General features: G+C 39.5%; 1 protein-coding gene across 1 annotated transcript in view; it reads right to left on the bottom strand.

Annotated features, from left to right (window-relative positions):
- SLC16A2 (solute carrier family 16 member 2) overlaps positions 1 to 26,681 on the bottom strand; it is a 146,900-nt gene that overhangs the window by 13,081 nt on the left and 107,138 nt on the right. Inside the window, exon 2 of the mRNA XM_053580475.1 lies at positions 148 to 292. Within this exon, the coding sequence (XP_053436450.1) occupies positions 148 to 292 (145 nt within the window). The remainder of the gene's footprint in view (positions 1 to 147; positions 293 to 26,681) is intronic.

Genomic DNA, 26,681 nt, shown 5'->3' with positions numbered 1-26,681 from the left:
CCCTATGAATCCTGGCAGCAGAGTCTTTGAGGGCCCTACATGGCCATGGCCATGAGGGATTCTATAGTGAGAAAAGTATCCATAGCTGAAGCCCATAAATAAGCCAACTGTCAGCCTTTGGGAAATGGCCAGCACCTGTAGCCTTACCTGGTGAAGGAGCTGGTATGGAGACCAATGAAAGCAACAGCAGCCCCAGCAGTTGCTGTGATTCGGCAGCCCAAACGGTCAGTGAATATACTTACAATGGGAGAACAGAAGAAGATCATACCCATTGCAAGAGCTCCTACCCATGCTGCAAAGAAAAGAAACACAAAGACACGTTAGCTTAATGTTGTACTTGGTTCTGCTGCTGGTATCTCAGTTCTCTCTGGCATTTCAAAGTGGGCATTATATTGGTCTGCATCACCAGCTTTCTGGTCCCTGATGGTTGGAGAGGTATACAAAGAGGCTAGATAAAAAACAGGGGATTCCAGGGTGGCGCCTGTGGCTCAACGGAGTAGGGCGCAGGCCCCATATGCCAGAGGTGGTGGGTTCAAACCCAGCCCCAGCCAAAAACTGCAAAAAAAAAAAAATTAAAATAACAGGGGATTCCAGCACTGGGGACAGATTCAGACTTGCCAACATTTCAGGTCATTCTAGGAACACTAATCAAAATCTCTGGCCTTGGGAACTGGGCCACTTGACTTCAGAGGCAAGGAGCATGGGGGCTAAGCTTTCAGGAGCTAAGTTAGGCTACTTAGTCTTGGTCATCAGAAAAACCCTGTAAAGATGCTAAGACTAAGGAATAGGGAAGGCCACAGACAAAAGATTTCTGGAATTGTACTAGGATATGGTGCAAGTTCAGAGGCCACCCAAAGGTTTCTGTGGTTATTGTGCAAGAGGGTCATGTAGCCCTCATACTGAAATCCTCCATCGTGGCCCATGTTTGGCAAATTTCTGATTCCAAACTCAAGAGTTTCTTCTGTTTTTAAAGGCTTTTAAGTGTCTGTAGCAATCCTCAATAGGGAGGAAGAAATTTGCCCTTTTACTTACATTCTTCTAATCTAGCCCATTTCCCCTCGTTCAGCCTTCAAAAGGAAAACCTAAGCTTTTTTGGTCTGAAAGCTGTTATCACATTTTATCTTGGGACTTTCTTTTGTAGAGTAAATGATCTTGGTTCCCCTAACTTTTTCTCTTAGCATTAATTTCTAACTCTCTGATTACTTTCAGATCTCTCCTCTGAACATGTTCCAACTCTTCATCATCATCATCAATAGCATTCACTGAGTGTCACTAAGCAGGGTACTGGGCCAGCTTTTGGCCCTTTTCAATTGTGGAGCTCCAAGTGAGCCAGAACAATGAAATCTGAGTGAGGTTATGGCTAGTCCAACTCCTATTCCCCTTACCTCAGGGCCAAATAGGTTGCTCAGATCCCTATTAGTAATCTTTGTATTGATTTGGGCCCTATCCTGAACCCTCAGTGTCTGACTCTAAAAGTAGGACAGCAGGAGACCTGGACTTTTATCACAATTTCACTTCTTACCTTGCAATTTTATCTATTTTATCCGTAAGACCTTGAGAAGTCACATAGCACTTCTCCAATTCTCAATTTTCTCATCTGTAAAATGAAGATAAAAATTCTTGCTGTGCCTTCCTCAAAGTTTTTTAATGATAATCAGATATAATTATATATATAAGAGAGGTTTGTAAATATCATTAGTCAGACTGTATCAAAAATCAATGCAAAATGAATCATAGACTTAAATGTAAAACTTAAAACTATAAAACTTCTAGAAAAAAGTATAGGAGAAAAATTTTCCTGTCCTTTGATTAGAGAAATATTTCCTAGATATTGACAAAAAATACGGCCCATAAAGGAAAAAAAATGAAAACTTTTGCTCTTCAAAAATAGTTATGACAATGAAAAGAGGAAACCATAGATTGGGAAAAATATTTGCAATACACATATCTGACAGTAGGCTGGTACCCATTATATAAGTGTGAGTTGACTTTCATAAATTCGGAAAGCAATAATGTAACTTAAAATATTGGCAAACGGCTTGAATAAACATCACACACACAATTTGAATGGCAATTAAACATGTGAAAAGATGTGCAATATCATTAATTGGTTGAGAAATATATTCTTAAAAATCTCAGTGAGATATACCATACACACCAACTAAAAAGACTTTTAAAGAATGACAAAACCTAGTACTGGGGAGAATGTGGAGAAACTGGAAATCTCATATATACTGCTGGTGGTAATGCAAGATGGTATAGCCACTTTGGAAAACAATTTGGCAACTTCTTGTGAAGTTAGTCATACACCTACCGTCTGATCCTGAAACACCATTTCTAGGTATTAACTCAAGATAAACAAAAACTTATCTTCATACAAAAACCTGTACCTAGATGGTATACCAGCTTTTTTATAATTGCCAAAATCTGGTAACAAGCCAATTGTACTTCGCCTGATAGACAGATAAACAAATGTGTATATATTAATACAATGGCATATAAATGAGCAAGAAACAGGAGAGAATTCTTGATATAATCAATAACTTGGTTGATTCTCAAAGGCATTATACTAAGTGAAAGAAGCCAGATTCAAATAATTTACTTCTACTTACAGGAAATTCTGGAAAAGGCAAAGCTATAGGTACAGAAAAACAAATCCTTAGGTGTCAAAGAACAGGAGATGGGGGGAGAAGATTGACGGCAGTGCAGCATGAGAGAAATTTTGGGGGGTGATGGAATATTAACATATCTTTACTGTGATGGTCATATCCTTTTGTCAAAATTCATAGAGCTGAGAATATAAAAAGGGTGAATATTATCGTATGCAAGTTTAACTCAGTAAATCTGATGTTATTTTAAAAAGAGGGGGAGAAGTCAGGAAAGCTGAAAGTGCCAATTTAAGATCTCATTTTTTGATGTATATATTTTTATTTTGGCCAGATTTAGAAAAAAATAGCTCAAGGAGATCTGAGTGACTTATGTGTCCCACAGGTACCCATCTCTGCTAATCTCATCAAGAGGGTACCACCTCTACTGTTTCGGGGTCAAAGTGCCTCCATTCTTCTGCCTGAGCATTCTTTTGGAGCAGGAGGGCACCCCACTCCTCACTATTAAAGCCAGTGCCTTAACCTAGGGAGGCTTGAGAGCAAGTTTGCCAGGTCAGTCTGTGTTTGCCCTCACCCCCAGGATTTAAGCACAATATCTGGAGGCCTGGAAATTTGTGATTACCTAACCTAGTCTACCACCACTGGCACCTGAACACTCTCAGGGGTCTGAAAATCCTGAAGACTCATTCCTCCAAAAGACTCCCAGGATTGATAAATTCAGTGAAGTCTCTAGTTACAAAATTAACGTACAGAAGGAAATAGCATTTCTGTATACTAATAACAGCCACTCTGGAGTTAAGGTGTCATTTCTTTCTCATTGTTGTATGTTTGTGTGTGTGTATTTAGTTTTCAAAAGTTTTACTATGATGTGTCTTGGCATAGATTTCTTTGAGTTCATCCTCTTTGGGATTTACTTAGCTTCTTGAAACTATAAATTTATGTCTTTTGATAGATTTGGGGAGTTTTCAGCAATCATTTCTGAGTACCTTTACAGCTCCAACTATTTCCCCTTCTTCTAGGATTCCTCTGATGACAGGAATGTTAAATCTTTTATTATAGCCTCACAGGCCCATTAGGCTCTGTTCATTTTATTCAACTACTTTCTCCCTGTTGTTCAGATTAGATTATTTTTATTGTTCTGACTTCTAGTTCACTAATTCTTCCTTCTGTCCCCTCTGTTCTGCTGTGGGACCCACCCAGTAAGGCTTACTTTATTTTGATTTTTTTTTTCAGTTACAAAAATTTCTATTTCTTTTGTCTTTATATCTTCTATTTATTTGGTGACTTAGTGCTTTTTCATTTGTTTCAAATATGATTTTCATGCCTTATTGAAGCATTTTAATGATGGCTGCTTTAAAATCCTTACCAAATAATTATAACTTCTGTGTCATATCAGCATTGTTATCTGTTGATGGTCTTTTCTCAGTGAAGTCAAGATTTTCCTGGTCGGTCTTTGGTTTGATAGGTGATTTTCCATTGTGTCCTGGACATTTTGGATATTATTTTATGAGACTCTGGATCATGTAAATCTTTTGTTTTAGTAGGCCTCTGCTACCACCTTATTGCTGCCAGATGGGGGCAGAAGTCCAGGTTCCTGGCTCAGTCTCCAGTGACACCCTGGGAGGAAGGGTGTGTTGTTATTGCAGTGCTGGTGGGTGTTCAATATTTCTGCAAGGCTTCTTATGATACATTGCAGGTTGGAGGGGTATGGGTCCCTTGTTACTGTTTCCCACATGACCTCAACTGACACTATACTAAGTGATGGTGAAAGTCCCAGTTTCCTACTTGGCCTTCACTGATACCATCCTGACATATCCCTAGGGGTAGGAGGGGTAGGTGGAGGATATAATCTGGCAAAGGTGAATGTTCAGTCTGCCTACATGGTCTCCACAGACACCATGGGAGAGGAGTAGGCCTTGTTATTGCTTAGAGGGAAAGAACCCTCTGGCTCTCTATTCAGGTTCCTCTGATACCACTTCAGCATAGGAGGGGGGCAGGATGGGGCACTGTGTTACAGCTAGGTGAGTGTCTAAGCTTCCTAATAGGCCTTTGCTAGCAAAGATTGAGTGGGGGACATTTTTCCTCATGGTGTTTGGATAGAGTAGAGAGATTACTGTCTAAAGGTTTTCTGTCTTTCTGGTCTACCCCTTTTCCTGATCTTTTAGCTACACAAATTAGGCTTTTCTTGAGACTTTTTGTCTGCTCCTATTGGCGTTGCTTGGTTGTCAACTTCTTCAGCTCCAGATCCAAGATGTATGAAACAAAAAACAACCCGGGTTTTCTGCCATGTTGTGCCTTGGGTCCCAAGGACCCTCGCCCAATCTGCCTTCTCTTTACTTTTCAGTCTTCTTGTATTTGCTTTATATAAAATGTCCAGCATTTTTAGCTGTACCTCATGGAAGGAATAGGGAAAAGTGCCTTGATACAGTTTTTTAATTATTATTATTGTTGGGGATACACTGAGGGTACAATAAGCCAGACTACACTGATTGCATTTGTTGGGCAAAGTCCCTCTTGCAATTGTGTCTTGCCCCCAAAAGGTGTGGCACACACCAAGGCCTCACCCCCTTCCCTCCTTCCCTTTCTCTGCTTTTCCTTTCCCCACCCCTCCCTCCTTCTTTCTCTCTCTGCTCTCCTCTTACCCCACCTCCACCATGACCTTAATTGTCATTGTCCTCGTATCAAAATTGAGTACATAGGATTCATGCTTCTCCATTCTCGTGATGCTTTACTAATAAAAATGTCTTCCACTTCCATCCAGGTTAATGCAAAGGATGTAAAGTCTCTATTTTTTTTAATGGCTGAATAGTATTCCCTGGTGTACATATACCACAGCTTGTTAATCCATTCCTGGTTGGTGGGCATTTAGGCTGTTTCCACATTTTGGCGTTTATAAATTGAGCCACAATAAACAGTCTAGTACAAGTGTCCTTATGATAAAAGGATTTTTTTCCTTCTGGGTAGATGCCCAGTAATAGGATTGCAGGATCAAATGGGAGGTCTAGCTTGAGTGCTTTGAGGTTTCTCCAGACTTCCTTCCAGAAAGGTTGTACTAGTTTGCAGTCCCACCAGCAGTATAAAAGTGTTCCCTTCACTCCAGCCTTGATACAATTTTTAATAATAAATATGTATTTTAAAATGAAGCTCTCTATATTCAATATTAATGTGTTCAATAGTTATTTAGCATTCTCTCTGGCCCAAACACATGGCTATCCCACATTGAGGATGCTAAATGGGTGGCATATGGTACTTGACTTCAAAGATCTCACAGTGGAGTAGGGAACACATTTTTTTAAAATAGGGCAATAAAACTTATGAATCCCATAGTTCATGACCACAGTAAATTTTTTCTATTTAACAATTTTCAGAGAAGTCAGATACTCCAAATTAAAGAAAACTGTCATATTAATGGAGAGAAAGGTAGTCTAATAGCTAGACTAATTACTGAAAAATAGCATGATGTATGGGGAAATCTTAAGGGATTGTTAGCAGAATAGATTATCAAAGAAAATTTAGTGAAGAAAAGAATCAAGCAATGACTATATAAAAAAAGAAGTGCCAATAGTCACAATAACAATGATGATGACAATTATGACCATATTAATAAAAAATGTTATTGGTTTTCCTTTATATTTCTTGTACTCAGCTTCCAAAGAGTAAGTAGAGGTTTTCTATAACTCTCAAAATATTTTGACTCAAAGCCAGGAAGTTTCTATTGTTCTCCATAATTATCCCCATTCTCATATGAGGAAGCCGAAGAGATTTCAGTGAAGCAGCTAAGATGTGGGAAAGTTGGGAAGGATAAAAGGTAGATTTCAATAGGAGATGTACAGAGTCATCTTTCTAAACAGACTTGGAAAAATCAGAGATGGACTCCTGTAACTTTCCATCAGGCAGAAAGCATTATTTTCAACCTACAGCTGCACTAAATACTAGCAAGTGCCTAATTCCTGACTAATAAATTTTCTTTCTAACAAAGCCCTGAACTTTGAGGATAAACAATATATAAACTAACCATCCATACCTTTCATCCAGTGGCTAACAGAGTTCTTTTCAACATCAACCACTATCTCCACGTAAATGAGAGAGTTGGCCCCAAAAGGCTTTTTCCCTAAGTACAATATGTCTGTACTCATCAAGCACCCCCTCCTTTCCCCTTCTTAGTATCCATAGCCATCTGAGCTTCTGTTGGGCCTGGGAAGTATAAACTCAGAATCCTGGCTTTCTGACTTTATCCTGGTCATATTGGCCCTCAAGATTCCTCACCATAAAAGTCTTTTCACTCAAATATTCAATTAGTGCCTTGGCTTCTTACCACTCACTCTTTGAAATACAGGGAGTCCTCTCTGGAAAAAACCTCAAATATGAGACCAGATTCTTAATTCCTTGGCTGCCAAACACCAAGCTCTCTGGGTTCTCCTCCTGAGATGAAAGAAAGAGACCAAGTGCTCCAGGAGGCAAACTCTCCAAATAAATTATAGGCTTTCACAAACTCTTATTATTATGGGAAACTAACAAAAGCTCAAATGAGTGAATGATGGAGCAAAACCAAAGGGCCAAATCTGGGTAAAGGGTAGATGGGAGAGAGAGGTAAGGTGGGGTTGCATGGAGGGAATGATGGCTCTATTCAAGAGCCTCTTCCTGACAAAGTTCACAGTGTAATGAAAGAATAGCAAATAGGATTAGGAGGTCACGTTCTAAGTCATAGCTATCCAACTGCTATACCTAATGCTAAGTGGAGAGAATGGAACCATGAATTGGAGCCTATGCTGCTAAAACTATTACCCTGGTTCTTCCCCATCTCCACACCTCTTCAGAGTGTCTATAGCCTGGTAATGATTCTAAATCTAGTTGTGGTGTTGTTTCAATTGCCCAGGGGCTCCTCCTCATAAAGTATTCTCCCAGGCCAATTTCTTGAAGTGTTTCTCCTGTACTCTCTCCAAGAATCTTTATGGTTTCATGTCTTAAGTCTAAATCCTTTATCCAGTGAGAGTCAATTTTTGTTAGAGGTGAAAGGTGTGGGTCCAGTTTCAGTTTTCTACAATGCCAAAAATACATTACTGGGATCTGATCAAACTAAAAAGCTTCTGCACAGCTGAGAACACAGTAAGTAAAGCAAGCAGACAGCCCTCAGAATGGGAGAGGATATTTGCAGGTTATGCTTCTCACAAAGGTTTGATAACCAGAATCCACAGAGAACTCAAACTTATTAATAAGAAAACAAGTAATCCTATTTCATTGTGAGCAAGGACTTGAACAGAAGCTTCTCTGAAGATGATAGGTGCATGGCCTAAAGACACATGAAAAAATGCTCATCATCTTTAATCATCAGAGAAACGCAAATCAAAACCACTTTAAGATATCTTCTAACTCCAGTAAGAGTGGCTCACATAACAAAATCCCTGAACTACAGATGTTGGTGTGGATGCGGAAAAAAGGGAACACTTCGGCACTGCTGGTGGGAGTGCAAGAAGTATGGCGAACACTCAAGGATCTAAAAGTAGACCTGCCATTTGATCCTGCAATTCCTCTACTAGGTGTATATCCAAAAGACCAAAAATCACTTTATAACAAAGATATTTGTACCAGATTATTCATTGCAGCTCAATTCATAATAGCTAAGTCATGGAAGAAGCCCAAGTGCCCATCGACCCATGAAAGGAATAATAAATTGTGGTATATGTATACCATGGAATATTATGCAGCCTTAAAAAGATGGAGACTTTACCTCTTTTACGTTTACATGGATGGAGCTAGCACATATCCTACTTAGTAAAGTATCTCAAGAATGGAATAAAAAATATCCAATGTACTCAGTACTATTATGAAGCCAATTTACAATCACTCACACTTTCATATGAAGAATATATCACAACTATGGCCCAAGATAAAGGAGGGGGGAGATGAGAGGGGAGGAGGGCGGTCAGATTGAGGGAGGGTGAAGGGTGGGGTCACACCTATGGTACATAATGCAAGAGTACATGTTGGATCTATTAGTATAGAGTATAAATGTTTTAACATAATAAGTAATGAGATGAGGTAAATATTAATCAGTGTGATGTAAGCATTCCTAATTCTATATGAATATATATGTAAGCATTCTTAATTCTATATGAATATCAGCACATTGTACCCCATAAATGCATTAACGTATACATGATCTATGTGTTTATGATTTAATAAAAAAAATAAATCTAGTTGTGTTTAGAATTCTACCCCAGACTTGTAGCAAGTGAAAATGTCCAAAAGTACTTTAATATTTGTCCTGGCCTTTGATCCTCCCAGTGTTTTCTTTTTTTTCTTCATTAGAATGTGGTGGTATTTTCCCCAGGTAGTATAGCAATACTGGAAATCATTCTTTTCCAAGTATTCATTATCTGAACGAACCCCATTTTTAACTTTATACACTTTGTCTCAACTCATGCCAATTTTAATGGGTTACTTACTTTTGAGTTTCAAATCTTTTAAAGCAAAATAGTCACTGAAAATATGTTGTATTACTACCCCCATATTAGGTCATTTGCATTCCTTTTCTCTGCTGCTATTGTTTTTTTTACTTCTATTTTTGGAGTCAGGAAATTTAGAGGTCCAGTTCTGAATTTTACAGATAGTCAGACTGAGGCCCAGAGAGATCCACACTTAAGCATGCCCATGACATGTCTGAAAATGCAGGCCTTTTACCTCTTGCTCCAGTCAGTCCTTCAGTGATACCTGGGCTACACTTAAAGGACTATGGCCCACTGTTAGCATGCACTGGTTTTGGACAATGGTCAGTTATTTACTCTAGTAGCTGAAGCAGATTACAGGTGGTTCTTTGACCAAAAATCACTAGTGCTGGCAGAAACTGAATTGAAACAGTTTCCTCTTCTTTCTCTGAGAAGGCTGGCCCACTATCTACATACTCAGATATTTACCTGATAGAAGGTATGGGGAAAGACACATGAGGCAGAGACAGACAAGAAATAAGGAATCAGAAGGAAAGACACATATTTCTAAAACAGAAAGATTGATTAGAAGGGCCTTATTAGAACTGCAGAATGTTTTTAGTTTTTGTTTTTGTTTTTGTTTTTGAGACAGAGTCTCACTTTGTCACCTTCAGTAGAGTGCCATGCAGTCACAGCTCACAACAACCTCAAACACTTGGGCTCAAGTGATTCTCCTGCCTCAGCCTCCCAAGTAGCTGGGACTACAGGTACCTGCCACAATGTCCAGCTATTTCTAGAGACAGAGGTCTCATTCTTGCTCAGGCTGGTCTCCAACTCCTAAGCTCAAGTGATCCATCTACCTCGGCCTCCCAGAGTGCTAGGATTATAGGCATGAGCCACTAACTCAGCCTTTAGAACTGCAGAATGTTAAAAATGAAAGGGCCCTTAGGAATTATTTATAGAGGAGCTGACAAGCATGGCTTCATTTGTGAATTCCAAACATTTAAGGAAGTGTTAATACCAGTTCTAAACAAACTTTTCTAAAAATAGGAAAAAACACTTTCCAACTCATTCTATGAAGCCAGTATTACCCTGAAACCAAAACAAGATAAAGATGTAACAAGAAAACTAATGCAGGTCCTTCGTAAACCCAGTTCCAAAACCCTTAATGACATTTTGGCAAATTGAATCCAACAATATATAACAGTAATAAAATGTCATAACCAAGTAGGATTTATCCCAAAAATGCCAGATAAGTTCAACATCCAAAAATCAATCAATATAGTATAAAATTATAACAAAGATTTTAAAAATATATATAATCATCTCAATAGATACAGAGAAAGCATTTGACAAAATTCAATATCCAGTCAAGATTTTAAAAAACTCTCAGCAAACTAGAAACAGAAGGGACTTTCACAACCTGATGAAAGACAACTATGAGAAACCTATAGCTAACATGATCATGAAGGATTGAACACTCCCACACTAAGGTCAGAAACAAGGCAAGGATGCATGCTCTCACATTTATATTTAACATTCTAGCTGACAGTTCTGGTTAGTGCAATAGGATAATAAGAAGAAATAAAAAAACATACAGATTAGAAATGAAGAAGTAAAATGATCTGTATTTATAGACAACATGATCATCTACTTAGAAAATTTAAAGGACTATACAAAAATGCTACTAGAACTAATAAGTGAACTAAGTGAGATCCCAGGATGCAAAATCAGCACACACAACCAATTGTATTTATATATATACCAGGAAGGAATAATTTAAAATAGAAATAAAAATGCCATTTGAAATGTCATCAAAATTTGAAATACTTATGAATAAATTTTATTTTAAAATGTCAGACCTCTACACTGAAAATTACAAAATGTTGCTAAGAGGAATTAAAGAATTAAATAAATGGGAAGATACACTTGTTCACAGATCAGATGTCAATTCTCCCCAAGTTGTTCTATAGATATAATGTAACCTTAATTAAAATGCCAGCAAGGATTTTTTTTTGGTAGAATTTGGCAAGTTGATATGCAAATTTATGTGTAAATGAAAAGAACATAGAGTTGAGAAAATAATTTTGGCAGGGAGCAAAGTTGGAATATTTATATTACCTGATTTCAAGACTTACTATAAAGTTACAGCGATCAAGACAATGTAGTATTTGGCAGATAGGTAGATCAATGGAAAAGAATAGAGAGTCTAGATATGGGTCCACTTACACATGGCTAGTTGATTTTTAACAAAAGTGCCAAGACAATTCAAAAAAATAAAAATAGACTTTCAACAATGGATCCTGGGTCAACTGATGTCCACATGGAAAAAAATGAAGTTGAATCTCTACTTCATACCATATTCTAAAATTAAATCAAAATGGCTTACAGACTTAAGTATAAGAGCTAAAACTATAAAATTTCTAGAAAACAGAGGGGACAAATGTTGGCAAGAATGTGGACAAGAAGGAAATAATACACTGTGGGAAAGTAAATTAGTATGGCCATTATGAAAAACAGCAGGGAGATTTCTTAAAAACTATGGTAGTTCTACAAATGAAACTACCATATGATTCAATAATCCCACTACTCAATGTTTATCCAAAAGAAAGGAAGTCAGTATATCAAAGGGCACTCCCATATTTGTTGTAGGACTTAATAAAATGTAATATGTATATATATATATGTATATATATACAAGTAGAATATTATTTAGCCCATTAAAAAAATGAAATTCTTTCATTTGCAGCAGCATGGATGAAACTGGAGGTCATTATATTAAGTGAAGTAAGCTAGGCACAGAAAGACAAATATCATATGTTCTTAATCATATGTGGGAGCTAAAAAATTTCATCTCATGGAAGTAGAGAGTTGAATGATAGATATCAGAGGCTAAGAAAAGTATGTGTGGGGTGGGGGGTGAAGAGAGATTGGTTAATGGGTACAAACATACAGTTAGATAGAAGGTATAAGTTCTAGTGTTTAATAGCACAATGGGGTAACTATAGTTAACAATAATATACTATGTACTTCAAAATAGAAGAGAAGATTTGAAATGTTCTCAACAAAAAGAAATGATAAATTTTTGAGGGAATGGATATCCTAAATACCCTGATTTGATAATTACACATCCAATACATGCATGATAATACCACATATACCTCCTAAGTATGGACAAATATGTATCAATAAAAAATAATAAAAGAAACTGTAGAAAAGGGAGAATCCAGGGAGTACATGGGTACTGTCTATTTTTTCTGCACAATTTTTCTATAAATCTAAAACTGTTTCAAAAGTAAAGTTTATTTAAAAAGATAGGAGAATATCATGGTGACCTTGGGTTAGGCTAAGATTTCTTTAAAAGGACACAAACAGCATAAAGTTACACCAGTGGTGCATCTTACAAGGGTATATGTGAAACTTGGTAAATGTGGAATGTAAGTGTCTTGGCACAGTAACTGAGAGAATGCCAGGAATGCTATGTTAACCAGTGTGATGAAAGTGTGTCAAACGGTCTGTGAAGCTAGTGAATGATGCCCCATGATCATATCAATGTACACAGCTATGATTTAATAAAAAAAAGAAAAGAAAAGAAAAGAGAAAAAGAAAAAAAAACAGCATAAAGTACAGAATTCCTAAAATTGACTACATCAAAATGTATTCTTCAAAGACCCTTTTAAGAAAATTAAAACACAAGCCAGAGACTAGGTGAAAATGTTTGCCAATTGCATATCTGATAAAGGAGGAATCACATCGTGTGCACACGCATAGATGTGTACTCTCAAAATTCCCTTCCATTTCATCCTACAATCCAATTACTAGGTATCTACCCAAAAGAAAAATCATTTTACCATAAAGATGTATGCACTCGAATGTTTATAGCAGCCCAATTTACAATTGCAAAGACATGGAAGCAACCCAAATGCCTGCAGCACATGAATGGGTTAATAAACTGTGCATATGTATGCTATGGAATATTATTCAGCCATGAAAAGATGGAGATTTTGTATCCTTTGTTACAACATGGATGGATTTGAAGAACATGCTCCTGAGTAAAGTATCACAAGAATGGAAATATAAGTATCACATGTACTCAATATTAATTTGAAACATGTAGATTAACAATAGCAGACTCATAGAAGAGAAAACTCAATTGAATTAAATAAGGGGCAGATGGAGGGGTCAGAGAGCTCCTTCCCATCAGGAACAATGTGAGAGTATATGGCACACTTCCTGTGTAAGGGACATAGCTACAACTTAGACTTTGCCTTACAAATGGAAGCAATGTGGCCTAATTCTATGTACCCTCATATTAATTGGAAATAACAAAAAAAAAAAAAAAAGGAAACAACCCAATTTTTGACACTTCACCAAAGAAGATACATAGATGGTAAATAAATACAAGAAAAGATGTTCAACATCATTAGTCATTAGGGAATTGCAAGATAAAGTCCAATGGGATTTCACTATACACCTGTTAGAACACCTAAAATTTTAGAAGTCAACCATACCAATTGTTGATGAGGATTTAGAGCAACTAGAACTCTCAGCCCCAGTTGCGTGGCTGATGGGAATATCAAACAGTGCAGTCACTTTGGAAAACAGCTTGGCAGTTCTTCACATTGCTAAATATAGAGTTACCATGACCCAGCCAACCCCTCAAAGTTATAGCATAGAAGGGTCTAACAATTAAGTTTGAAAACTCATCCTAGGAAAAGTGCTACATGCCTCATTGCTGAATATAACTATGGTCACCTTTGAAGTATTCCCCTTGGGAAGCTATGCACTGACACTAGTACTTAGTCCACTCTTCAAAGCAATTTTGGAACTCTTTTTCTGGAATGACCATCAGAGTTGTCATTAAATGCTGTCTGACGATTATGTTCACGAACTTGCCACCATGCGCTTATGTTGGCAGCACTACATAAACTACTCAGTAAGTTTTCATAACCTTGGTATATGAGTGTCTCAGAGCTGTGTTCATGTTGATGTATGGCATTCATTAACGTTGCTGAGCGGCATTCATTATCGTTGTTGCATGTTTTCGTGTACCACATGATGACAGTTCTGATGGTCATTTCAGAAAAAAGGTTCCAAAATTGCTTTGAAGGGTGGACTAGGCACTTACATTCATACATAGCTTCCTAAGGGAAGTACTTTGAAGGGGACTATAGTGATACTAGCACTTTTTCTATAATGAATTCACAATTGTTAGACCTCATATATTCATATCAAGACTTGTACATCAATGTTTATAGCAGCTTTATTTATAATAGTCAAAAACTAGAAACAACTCAAATGTCCATCAACATATAAATGGATAAAAAATTATGGTACATCCATACCAAGAAATGCTACTCAACAATAAAAAAGAATGAACTATTGATACATGTAACAACTTGGATGAATCTCAAAATAATTATGGTAGGCCGGGCATGGTGGCTCACACCTGTAATCCTACCACTCTGGGAGGCTGAGGCGGGTGGATCACTTAAGCTCATGAGTTTAAGACCAGTCTGAGCAAGAGTGAGATACTGTCTCTATAAAAAATAGCTGAACATTGTGGTGGGTGCCTGTAATCCTAGCTACTTGGGAGGCTGAAGCAAGAGGATTGTTTGAGCCCAAGAGTTTGAGGTTTCTGTGAGCTGTGACACCATGGCTCTCTACCAAGGGCAACAAAGTGAGACTCTGTCTAAAAAAAAAAATTATGATGAGTGAAAGAGGCCAGACTAAAAATGTACCCACTTTTTATTACATTTATGTAAAATTCTAGAAAATACAAATAAATCTGTAGTGACAGAAAGAAGGGTAGTGGTTACCTGTGAATGGAGAGAGGACTTTTGTGGGGTAATGGATATGCTCATCGAATATTATCATGATGGCTTCATGATGTACATATATATCAAAACTTATATAAATATAGGTCATTTATTGAATGTCAACTATATTTCAATAAAACTGTTTTTACAATATAGTAACATTTTCCTACTTATTAAAAGAGCTATATATTTTCACAATTGAAAGGTTAGAGAACAGAGAAGAAAGGAAAAACCCCCACAATTCCAATCACTTGGAAACAAATATGTTTCCCTTGGTAGGTATTCTTCTAGATTTTTCTTTCTTTTTCCTTTCCAGATCCCCTCTAAAGGAATCTTGCAGATTTTTCTATACATATGTATGAGGTCAGAAAATTAAATTCATGAATTCATCCCACAAAAAGTGTTACATGCCTCATTGCTGAATATCACTATGGTCACCAGATGACCAAGGGGAGTACTTTGAAGTACTCTCATTTTCTAGAGAGGAAACTCTAGAAGTACAAACCCATTTTCTAGAATGAGTTTGCAAACTTAACTGTCAGACCTTGTAGATGTTTATAGTTTTGTCAAAGACAGTGTATAAAGTAAACACCACTTATAATCTGCTTTTAAATTTTAGCCATATTTTAGAGACCATTCCATGTTAATAATATTCAATACCACCTCCCCCAAAGGAAGAAGTGAAGGAAGGAGAGAAAAAAGTATTGATCTGTGCAATGACATTGATGAATATCAAAATAATCATGTTGAATGAAAGAAGTTGGACCCTGCCAAAAATTACATACTGTACAAGTTCAAATGTAAAACTCTAGGAAATACAGACTAATCAGTAATGATAGAAGGCTTATCAGTAGTTTTCTGGGGGTAGAGAAGGGCCAGGAGTGAAGTGGGAGGGAGGAAATACAAAGAGATAAGAGGAAACTTTTGGAGGTGATGCAAATATCCATTACGATGATTGTGGTGCTAATTTCCTGAGTATGTACATATGTCAAAACATATCATATTATACATTTGAAATATATGTTGTAAGGCTATGAATTGTTCCTCAATAAAGCTTTGGAGGAACAACACACATGCACAAAAAAAACACAGATGAAGAAATTGAGGCTCAGGGAGGACACGCAGCAAATCTATTGCTGAACCAGAAATCCATTTTTGGATTTCTAATCCAGTGCTCTTTCCACAGCACTATGATGCCTAACAGGCCTCTGGTAAGACTGTTCTCCTCATAAGTCCTCTTACATTGCCCTCATCCTTCTCAGTCTGTCTCCCCTGAGGTTCCATGGGAAAGTCCCTGATATTCCCCTTCCCCTCTGGGCTTTTGTCTCTCTGCCTTACTGAGCCATTTATTTTGACCTCTCTCAATCTCTTTAGACATTAATCAAATCCGAAATTGCCTCTCAGCCAAGTTCACCTGCCTCTGGGGTGCCCGACCTGTTAGGCAATGGCTCTTTGGACTTGGCACTCTTGGACTCTAGGACAGTGCCTCCCAGCCTGGATCCACTTCAGAGTTTCTACAGTCCTACTCCCAAGCTTTATGCCCCATATCAGTAGGCACTGAGAGGTGTTAAACAAAGGCTAAACAATGTTCCTCCTATTGTTTTACAGATGAAGACACAAGGCCCACAGACTTAGTTCATGGCAGGAGTAGTGATAAAGCCTCCGTTTTTTTCCATCACTATGCCCTATCCCTTCCCCCATTTGGCTTCCTGCCATTTTAGCCTCTCTGCCTTGCAACTTCTAGGTAGTGGCTGGAAGCCTCATCCTGACCAGGCCCTGAAAGGTTGGGAAAATAAACTTTGAATGCATGCATCAGAAAAGAGTGAGTTGGTAATTAGAACTGGGCAATGATGTCTGGAGCTCACTAGCTGCTCTTTACTAGGTTAACAAATCTCTATATCCTCCTTGGAAACATGGGGGTGTCCAATCACCAGAGAAGGAGAAGCAGGAGTCAGGCGACCAATCTTAGTTCTGCTTTCAGGAAGCATCAGTGTCTTTGTGGAGCCAAAACAAGAAACAAATGCCAAAATGATGAGTCCCTTTCTACCTTGAGACTGAAACTGGATAAGGCCATGACTGCAGCTTTGATGACACTTTTGAGCTGAGGAGGTAGCCACTTTGGGCAGATGCTTCCAGCAGGCACCCCAAAGGAACAAGTGACCATTCTGTCTCCAGAAGTAGCTCTCCTCATACTATAGTTCAGCATTAGGAAGGAAAACTGGGATGATCTGCCTGGGGCAGATGACAATGTAATCAATCCAGAGAAAACTGGCTGCCAAGATCAATATGGCTTTGATTCTCAGAGCTGTGCTAATAATTAATGTTGACTCCACAGTTAGGATCCTGCTGCTATGCTTTGTGAAGCATCTAAGTCCAGAGGAAATCTAAGAGGTCACTTAGGCTGGGTTCTTACCTCTGAGAAGGATCTGCTGACAATCTCTTGGATTCCTTGTCAGAGTAGAGGAGTAGAGAGGTAGGGGAAAGAGGGCAGAGGGACTGGGAAAATAAAAGCGGAGCTCACTTGTTCAACCTAAAAAGCCTTTTCCAGGAATACTGCCCCTTCATGTTATGTTTTCTGAGAGAGATGAGGAAATGAAGGAAAGAGCAGAGGAGGGAAATCAAAAGTTCCTTCAGACCAGTGGTTGGCAACCTGCTTTTCAACTGGGTAATTTCCTTAAGCCCCAGCTTGACCATCCTGAAAACAAGGTGGGACCTGTACCACTATAGGAAGGTTCTGGGCTGTATTTCCATTTCTATAATGTTAAGGATACAGGCTCTGGAGTCAGACAGACATGGGTTTAAGAACAAGATCTATTTACTTGCTGTTTGACCTTGAGCAACTTACTTCACATCTCCAACCCTCAGTTTCCTCACCTGGAAAATGGACCTTATAAAAATACCAGCTACATGTTTATTTTGTGAAGATTAAGTGAGGTGATATTAGAAACCTGGCATGTAAGAACTAAACATTCTTAGGGTGAGCAGATGAGGACAGTCACTCCTCTTAGGCTACTACTAAAGGGAATTCTCCTTCCCACATACACCTCTCCTTTAGCTAGCCCTGGTATGTGGAAGGCTGTTATGCAACAGCATGTCTTTGTGTACAGAAGTTAATGATTTCCCAGAGCAGTGGGTCCTCACAGTATAGCATGGGCTCCAGCACACCCCAAAACTTGAAATACAGTAGCAGAAAGCTTCACTTCTGGTAACTAGGAGCCAGATCCTCAGTAGGGAAAATGTAAAGTGAAATCTGGTCCTGGGCTGGGCATTGGCTACTTATCTGAAAGGTGCCTCTGTAGTAGAAATGGGAGTAATAGAGTTCATAAAAGGTTGGAGGTTAAAGTTTCTAACCTTTTCCCTCAATTTAATCTGCCAGGAGGAGCAAATCATCATGATGGCAAGAGAGGTGGATTGGAGGAGAAGGCAATGGTCACTCATGTCATCACTAAGCAAACCAGAGTCTATAGCAGGTGTCCTCAAACATTTTAAACAGGGGGCCAGTTCACTGTCCCTCAGACCGTTGGAGGGCCAGAGTATAGTTTAAAAAAAAAAAAAAACTATGAACAAATTCCTATGCACACTGCACGTATCTTATTTTGAAGTAAAAAAAACAAAATGGGAACAAATACAATCAGATCGCATCATGTGGCCTGCAGGCCGCAGTTTGAGGACCCTTGGTCTATAGATTGAAGATAACCTCTTGGCAATGAGGGAGAAGGTCCCAACACCTTTGTCATTAATGCCAATCCAACCTCACCTTTGAAGAGTTATTTTATCTTCTAAAACCCTATTCCAGTACTTATCTCATTAGATCTTCATAGCAACTATGTGAGATAAATTGGCCAACAAATATCCTTCCATACATCCTCCTTTTCTTCATGTTGGTTGAAGTAGTAGTCGTAGCAGCAATAGTTAACACTTACGTAGCACTTACTATGTGATAGGCACTATGTCAAATTCCTTATTATTACTATTAGCTATGTTATCATGTTTAGTTGCCATAACAGCATCATAAGTTAGATAATATTAGTGCTCCATCTTCTTACTCTCAAGTAAATAAACAGACCAAAAAAGATTTGGTGAGTTGACTGGGTCACACTCCAATCCAGTATGTCCAACTTTAAAATCTTTGATTTTAGCTACTTTACTGTTTGTGCCCTGTTTTGCAAAGAAAGATTTTGGGGCCAAAGAGTTTGAGGGGCTAGTACCAGAAGTGGGCCTAACTTTGAGTCTTCTGACCCCTTGTCTAATGTTCTTTTCCTTATTCTCAACTGCATTATCAATGGCATGCCTTCTCACCCATTCTTTTTTTTTTTTTGTAGAGACAGAGTCTCACTGTACCACCCTCAGGTAGAGTGCCGTGGCGTCACACGGCTCACAGCAACCTCTAACTCTCGGGCTTACGCGATTCTCCTGCCTCAGCCTCCTGAGCAGCTGGGACTACAGGTGCCCGCCACAACGCCTGGCTATTTTTTTTGTTGTTGCAGTTTGGCCGGGGCCGGGTTTGAACCCGCCACCCTCGGCATATGGGGCCGGCGCCCTACTCACTGAGCCACAGTCGCCGCCCTTCTCACCCATTCTTACTATGTTCCAGCAACCCTGTGGTCACCATGAGCTTGGAAAACCAGGGATCAGGTAAACATGCCATTTTCCAGCAAGGTCATAGTTTATTCTTTCATTATTTATGATACCTCTGTATGAGGTGACAAAAGGTGCAAAGAAGACAAACAGAGTATCCCCAGCTCCTTGCTGTACCAGGAACAGAGAAATTCCTCGAAGTTATTAACTGTGAAGTTTGGGCTGGTTTCCTTGAATACCTATGTATGTGCTCACTGGGTGCAAAGAAAGCAGCATGGGTCAAAAGAAAATCAGACAAAAGACCAAGTCTATTCCTTGACTCCTTTTTAACTGGGTCTCTGGAGGCCTCTGGGTGGGAACACAGAAGTGAGGTGGTTGAAGAGAAGGTAAGGGATAGGGATAGGTCAAGAGAAGTTTGAACAATTATATAATTCGGGTAGAGAAAGAGGAATGGTAATGTCAGGGTCTTAAAAACTCGGGGTGTCTTCTTGGATAGGCTCTGTGATGTCCCTGGAGTTGGGTGGACAGACCATAGGAGCACAGGCAGAGTTGTAAACACATGTCTACCCTGGACCTCGGCCATAAAACCAGCCCTAAGAACCTGCCAGGATTTTGGCCTGGTGTTAAGAGACTATAATGGCTATGGAGCAATGCAAGCCAAAGGTCTGGCCAGTCCAAGAAGGACGCTAATACATACCAAGAAAGCTTGTTCAGTGATCCCAGATGCCAGCCTGTTGACCAGCTTGACTGGCTGCATCTGTACCACCTGGCTAATTTGATGGCACTGTGAGGTTTGGGAAGCATTGGATTGGATCAACTATTATTGTGGATTGTCAAGGTCCATTGTAGAGAGTGGGGAGAGAAGAAGGAGAAGATTGGTTGGAAGGACTGTTTGGTGAAAGTTCTCATTCAGAAAAGGTCTCCAGTGTAAACCTTATTTATCCTGTAATTATCTTATGAATGACATCCATTGCATTACATTTGTATAATACAATGTTAGTTGTTTAAGGTATTTCAAAATTACCGCAAGTTTTGAGACCAGATTTTGACGTTTATTTTAAAATATCCAGAGAGCCTTACAAAATGGATGTGTCCTCATCTTTCCTCCAACTCATGAGTATGGAGAGCTTTGAATGACAGGGTCAGGAAATGCACTTGGATTTTTAGGTACTAGAGAGCCCATACAGGTCCAAATGGAATGCTAAAAAAAAAAATTACTGTGGTCATTGTGCCTTAAGGATATGGAAGCAGGATTGGAAGCTGCCACTCATGAGGCTAGTGGGAGGGTATTAGGAATGCTGGTCTGGGGATCTGCCAATGGAAACAGATTAAGACTGAATTGCATACACAAGTATCTGAAATAACAACACTTAGTGCTCATTTAGACCAACCTCCTTGTAAGGCCCCAGGAGAAAGTAAGGCCCCAGGAGATTATTAGTGCATCATGCAAAGTCACAAATCTGTTGGTGCCAGAGCTTAAAGTAACACACTGTCACTTACATTGTACTTTTCTACTACATAATGATAGGATTTTAAAGAGAGAGTACTCTGTCTGGAGAGGAGGGAGGAGAAATCTGAGAAGGACTCCAAGATTTCAAGCCTGTACCTGCATTCCAGATAGTGCTTGAACACAGAATCTCAGAAGTGTTCCTTGGGCCCTCCCTTCTCTGAGGAAGTTGAACAGAATTTGGGTGAACACTTTGAAGAGAATCTCTGAGGCACTATCCTCAGTCCTGAGCCTTGGGTGCTAAGAATACCTCAAAAGATCTTTCATGTAGTGGGCCAAAGACTGGTCTGGGCTCCAGCTGAGGGTACCCACCTGGTAAGTTTTGGTGGCGAACAGGTATTAGTAAAAGCCAGGCTTTCCTGCTTCCACTGCAGCCTGATCCATTCTTTTATGTGGATGGCATTCCCCAGAGGTTTGGGTGGGGGTGGGAGTGCGTAAGCTAGCAAGCTTCAAGGTAAAGAGAAACTGTTTATTGAGGCATGTGCTCTTGGGAAGGGGTGATCTCCATGTCAAGACAAATTCCTTTAGAAAGAAATATATCACATAAAGAACTACGGGTTTGGGGTTTAGTAGGAGAGAATACAGCTCTTTCAGGATGAATTTTTTTGCAGCCTGCAGTGCCAGGCTGCATGCAGGAAAAAATGCAGAGAAGGGAATGAGACAGCAAGGTAAAAGGTGGGTGTACCAAGTACCCACAGTAGCCTTCTGGTTAGAGGCAGACAGTTTTACAATGTTGGATTCTCTGGAGACTGAAACCAAAGGGAACCAGAACAGAGGTGGGGCTCACTAGAAAAGGTAACAGCATCAGGGTTTTCCCCTTGCCCCTCCTGCTCAAGGGATGTGGTTGCACCTCTACATTCTCCACACTCAACTGGCTTGTGCTGTTTTATTCAGCTGCCACTAAAAAGGTTTTTTAGCCACTAGACCTGAGGATAGTAGCTCTCTGCCCTCCTCTCATCCTAGGTTGTTTGCTTTGTACTATTTTCCAATCCCAGGTAAAATCATGTCCAACAGGTTACAAGTAAAGAGTGAGTGAGTTGTTTGAGGCACAGCCCAGGACTCTCTGATGAAAGTTTGGTCTGGAGACACTAAGCACTAATATGGCAATTAAGTCCCAGTTCTAGCAGCACGCGACCTGAGTCAAAAGCCTGGCTTCACCATTTATTTTCTACATAGTATATTCCTTCAGGCAAGTAATTTAACCCCTTCAAACTTATTTTCCTACCCTGTAAAATGGGAGAAATATAAATATTGTAAGGTTATTATAAGGACTATATAAAATAATATAAATGAAGAAGAATGGCATATAAATGGGGGAACACATAATTTATCATCTAAACCATGCCAGTTTTGAAAGAGAATTTTAATTTTAATAATTTGTACCAGAATGTTTATTGCAGCCCAATTCATAATTGCTAAGTCATGGAAAAAGCCCAAGTGCCCATCAATCCACGAATTGATTAATAAATTGTGGTATATGTGCACCATGGAATATTATGCAGCCTTAAAGAAAGATGGAGACTTTACCTTTTTCATGTTTACATGGATGGAGCTGGAGCATATTCTTCTTAGTAAAGTATCTCAAGAATGGAAGAAAAAGTATCCAATGTACTCATCACTACTATGAAACTAATTTATGGCTTTCACATGAAAGCTATAACCCAGCTATAACCTAAGAATAGGGGTTAGGGGAAAAGGGAGGGGAGGGCGATTGGTGGGATTACACCTGTGGTGCATCTTACACGGGTATATGTGAAACTTAGTAAATGTAGAATGTAAATGTCTTAACACAGTAACTAAGAAAATGCCAGGAAGGCCATGTTAACCAGTGTGATGAAAATGTGTCAAACGGTCTATAAAACCAGTGTATGGTGCCCCATGATCGCATTAATGTACACAGCTATGATTTAATAAAAAAAATAATAATTATCATGGGACAATGTTCATAAGCCAAAACATCTACTCATACTATTTATGAAAGCTGAATCCTATGTACTCAATTTTGATATGAGGACAATTAATGACAATTATGGTTATGGGGGGGGGAAGCAGAAAGAGGGAAGGGGGGGTGGGGCCTTGGTGTGTGTCAAACTTTATGGGGGCAAGACATGATTGCAAGAGGGACTTTACCTAACAATTGCAATCAGTGTAACCTGGCTTATCGTACCCTCAATGAATCCCCAACAATAAAAAAAAATAAAGAAAACCTTCAATTGGTTGCCGTATTGTTGTGGAATTATATACAAATGTCCCCTGTATTCTGTCCATCTGTGAAATGAAGTATAAAGTATTATAAATAGGGTACAAGGAAGAGCCTCAGAATTGCATTGAGGTTGATAATTTTCTCAGAGATTCATCAGGAATTGTGCATTCTATTCCAGAATATAACCCTGCAATACCCACTGTTTCAAATTACTAATAATTGAACAAAATAGGGATTTCCAGCTTTCTGTTCTCTGGAACAAGAGTAAGTGCCTTGTGTTATCTGGTCTTCAATTCCCACCTCTGAGAAAGAAGGGGCTAGATATCACCAGGACTGTATTTTCTTCCAAGTGAAAGTCAGGAGTGTGGCTTAAGGGAGATAAGAAGTGGAACCCTGGGCCTCAAAGGACGAGAGACTGACTGTATCACTATTTTCCATAGGCACGCCTCCTCTCCAGAAGAAGCAGCTGAGAAAGAGCACCTCAGGCAAATAGAGAGCCGTGGGGGAGGTGGGTCATGCTAGGGACCAAACCGCCCATACCCTTTTCTTCCAAGGAAACACACAACTCTTCAATAGCTCAGGATTAAAAAACCAGTCTGGAAAATGAGATGACTCAGAAAATACAGAATCTTCAGGACATTTTCCATACTTTTCCCCCCGCCCTCTCAGTGTCATCACCACTACCACCCTCAATACACAGGAGCATTTTTTCATATGTCTGAAGGCTGCGCGCCTGTCTTCTTCAGAGAAGTTTCTCTTCAAATCCCTTGCCCAGCCTGCGATGGGATCCCTTGTTCTATTCTTGCTAATGCGTTTGAGTTCTCTGTGGATTCTGGTTATTAAACCTTTGTGGGAGACATAACCTGCAAATATCTTCTCCCATTCTGAGGGCTGTTTGCTTGCTTTACTTACTGTGTTCTTGGCTGTGCAGAAAATTTTTAGTTTGATCAAATACAGTAGTGTATTTTTGAAACTGCTTCAATTTCCCGGGGGGGTCCTCCTCATAAAATACTCACCCAGACTGATTTCTTCAAGGGTTTTCCCTGCACTCTCCACTAGTATTTTTATAGTTTCATGTCTTAAGTTTAAATCTTTGATCCAGTGAGATTCTATCTTAGTTAATGGTGAAAGATGTGGGTCCAGTTTCAGTCTTCTACAGGTTGCCAGCCAGTTCACCCAGCACCATTTGTTAAATAGGGAATCTTTTCCCCACTGAATGTTTTTAATTGGCTTGTCAAAGATTAAATAACAGTAAGTAGCTGGATTCATCTCTTGGTTCTCTATTCTGTTCCAGACATCTACTTCTCTGTTTTTGTGCCAATACCATGCTGTTTTGATCACTATCGATTTGTAGTATAGTCTGAGGTCTGGTACATAATTCCTCCTGCTTTGTTTTTATTTCTGAGTAATTTCTTGGCTATTCGAGGTTTTTTCTGATTCCATATAAAACGAAGTATTGTTTTTTCAAGATCTTTAAAGTATGACAGTGGAGCTTTAATAGGGATTGCATTGAAATTATATATTGCTCATCATCTTTAATCATCAGAGAAATGCAAATCAAAACTACTTTGAGATACCATCTAACTCCAGTGAGACTAGCCTATATCACAAAATCCCAAGACCAGAGGTGTTGGCGCGGATGTGGAGAAAAGGGAACACTTTTGCACTGCTGGTGGGAATGCAAATTAATATATTCCTTTTGGAAAGAGATATGGAGAACACTTAGAGATCTAAAAATAGATCTGCCATTCAATCCTGTAATCCCTCTACTGGGCATATACCCAGAAGACCAAAAATCACATCATAACAAAGATATTTGTACCAGAATGTTTATTGCAGCCTAATTCATAATTGCTAAGTCATGGAAGAAGCCCAAGTGCCCATCGATCCATGAATGGATTAATAAATTGTGGTATATGTACACCATGGAATATTATGCAGCCTTAAAGAAAGATAGAGACTTAACCTCTTTCATGTTTACATGGATGGAGCTGGAACATATTCTTCTTAGTAAAGTATCTCAAGAATGGAAGAAAAAGTACCCAATGTACTCAGCCCTACTATGAAACTAATTTGGGGTTTTCACATGAAAGCTATAACCCAGTTACAACCTAAGAATAGGGGAAAGGGGGAAAGGGAGGGGAGAGAGGGGGGAGGTGGGTGGACGGAAGGGGATTGGTGGGATTACACCAGCGGTGCATCTCACAAGGGTATATGTGAAACTTGGTAAACGGTCTGTGAAGCTAGTGAATGATGCCCCATGAATATATCAATGTACACAGCTATGATTTAATAAAAAATAAATAAATAAAAAATAAAATAAAACCTCAAAACACAGGAGAAGAACAGCAGGGATGTACAAAAGGGACTGGCTTGCTCAGGGACCTTTGTGGTAATTGTCAAGGCCAATAGGAAATAAATAATAAACACAGGTTTGAGGAAGGGAATATTTTGGACCTCTGCATCTGCAGGAGAAGAAAGGAAACTTTTTTCAGAACTTAATTTATGCCATTTTTTTTTTTTTTTTTGAGACAGAGCCTCAAACTATAGCCCTGGGTAGAGTGATGTGGCGGCACAGCTCACAGCAACCTCCAACTCCTGGGCTGAAGCGATTCTCTTGCCTCAGCCTCCCGAGTAGCTGGGACTAAGGGTGCCAGCCACAATGCCTGGCTATTTTTTGGTTGTAGTTGTCATTGTTTGGCAGGACCAGGCCGGATTCGAATCTACCAACTGTGGTGTATGTGGCTGGCGCCTTAGCCACGTGAGCTACAGGTGCCACCCCTTATGCCAGTTTTTGAGGCACCGTAGCCCACACTTCACATCGCCACAGTCAGAAAGAGAGAGGCCACTTAATTCATAGGCAACTTCTGCTTGGAAAATCCTCTAAAACTTCAACAGTGAGCTGTGGGGCCCCAACCCAATCCACTACTTGAAGAATCTTTGGTCTAAAGAAGGGAGGGGAGCCCCATCTCTCCTTCAACCCCCAGAAGCTCCCCAATTCTCACTGAGATGACAGAAAGTGCCTGAAGGTAATCCATATCTTCAACTTTCCTTGTCTGACCTGAAGAGAGGAGACCAATTGCTTTCCAAGGCTGCCTTCTGTGACCAACCAGAGTCCTCCAGAAATGAGCATAGCCAGGATGATGCCTGAAGCACAGGATAGTCCCTGAGATGAGCTTTTCTGGGTTCCCACAGTCCTCTAGCTTACTTTACCTCAGGGAGGGGTATCCCCTCAGGTTGTAATACCCTCTTGAGAATCTGTCTCCCTAGCTAGGCTGCAAGCTCCTAAGAGGGCCAGGACCATATCCCTCTTGTTCACTGTTCAGTGCACAGTAACTCAGTCACTACTCATTTAATGACACTGCCAGTAGACTCAGTGGCCACTGGGTGCGATGGTCAAGTTAGAGTCCCAGCTCAGGCACCTGGTAGTCATATATGCTTGTGACCTCCTCTGTGGTATGTTTTTGTGTGTGTGTGTGTCCATTGTGTTTCCCCAGGAGGACCCAGGAGCTCCCTGAGGATAAGTTTTATAATATAGTTTTA

The sequence above is a fragment of the Nycticebus coucang genome, chromosome X (assembly GCF_027406575.1).
Source record: "Nycticebus coucang isolate mNycCou1 chromosome X, mNycCou1.pri, whole genome shotgun sequence".
NCBI lineage: Eukaryota > Metazoa > Chordata > Mammalia > Primates > Lorisidae > Nycticebus > Nycticebus coucang.
This window is presented reverse-complemented; position numbering and strand designations above follow the sequence as displayed.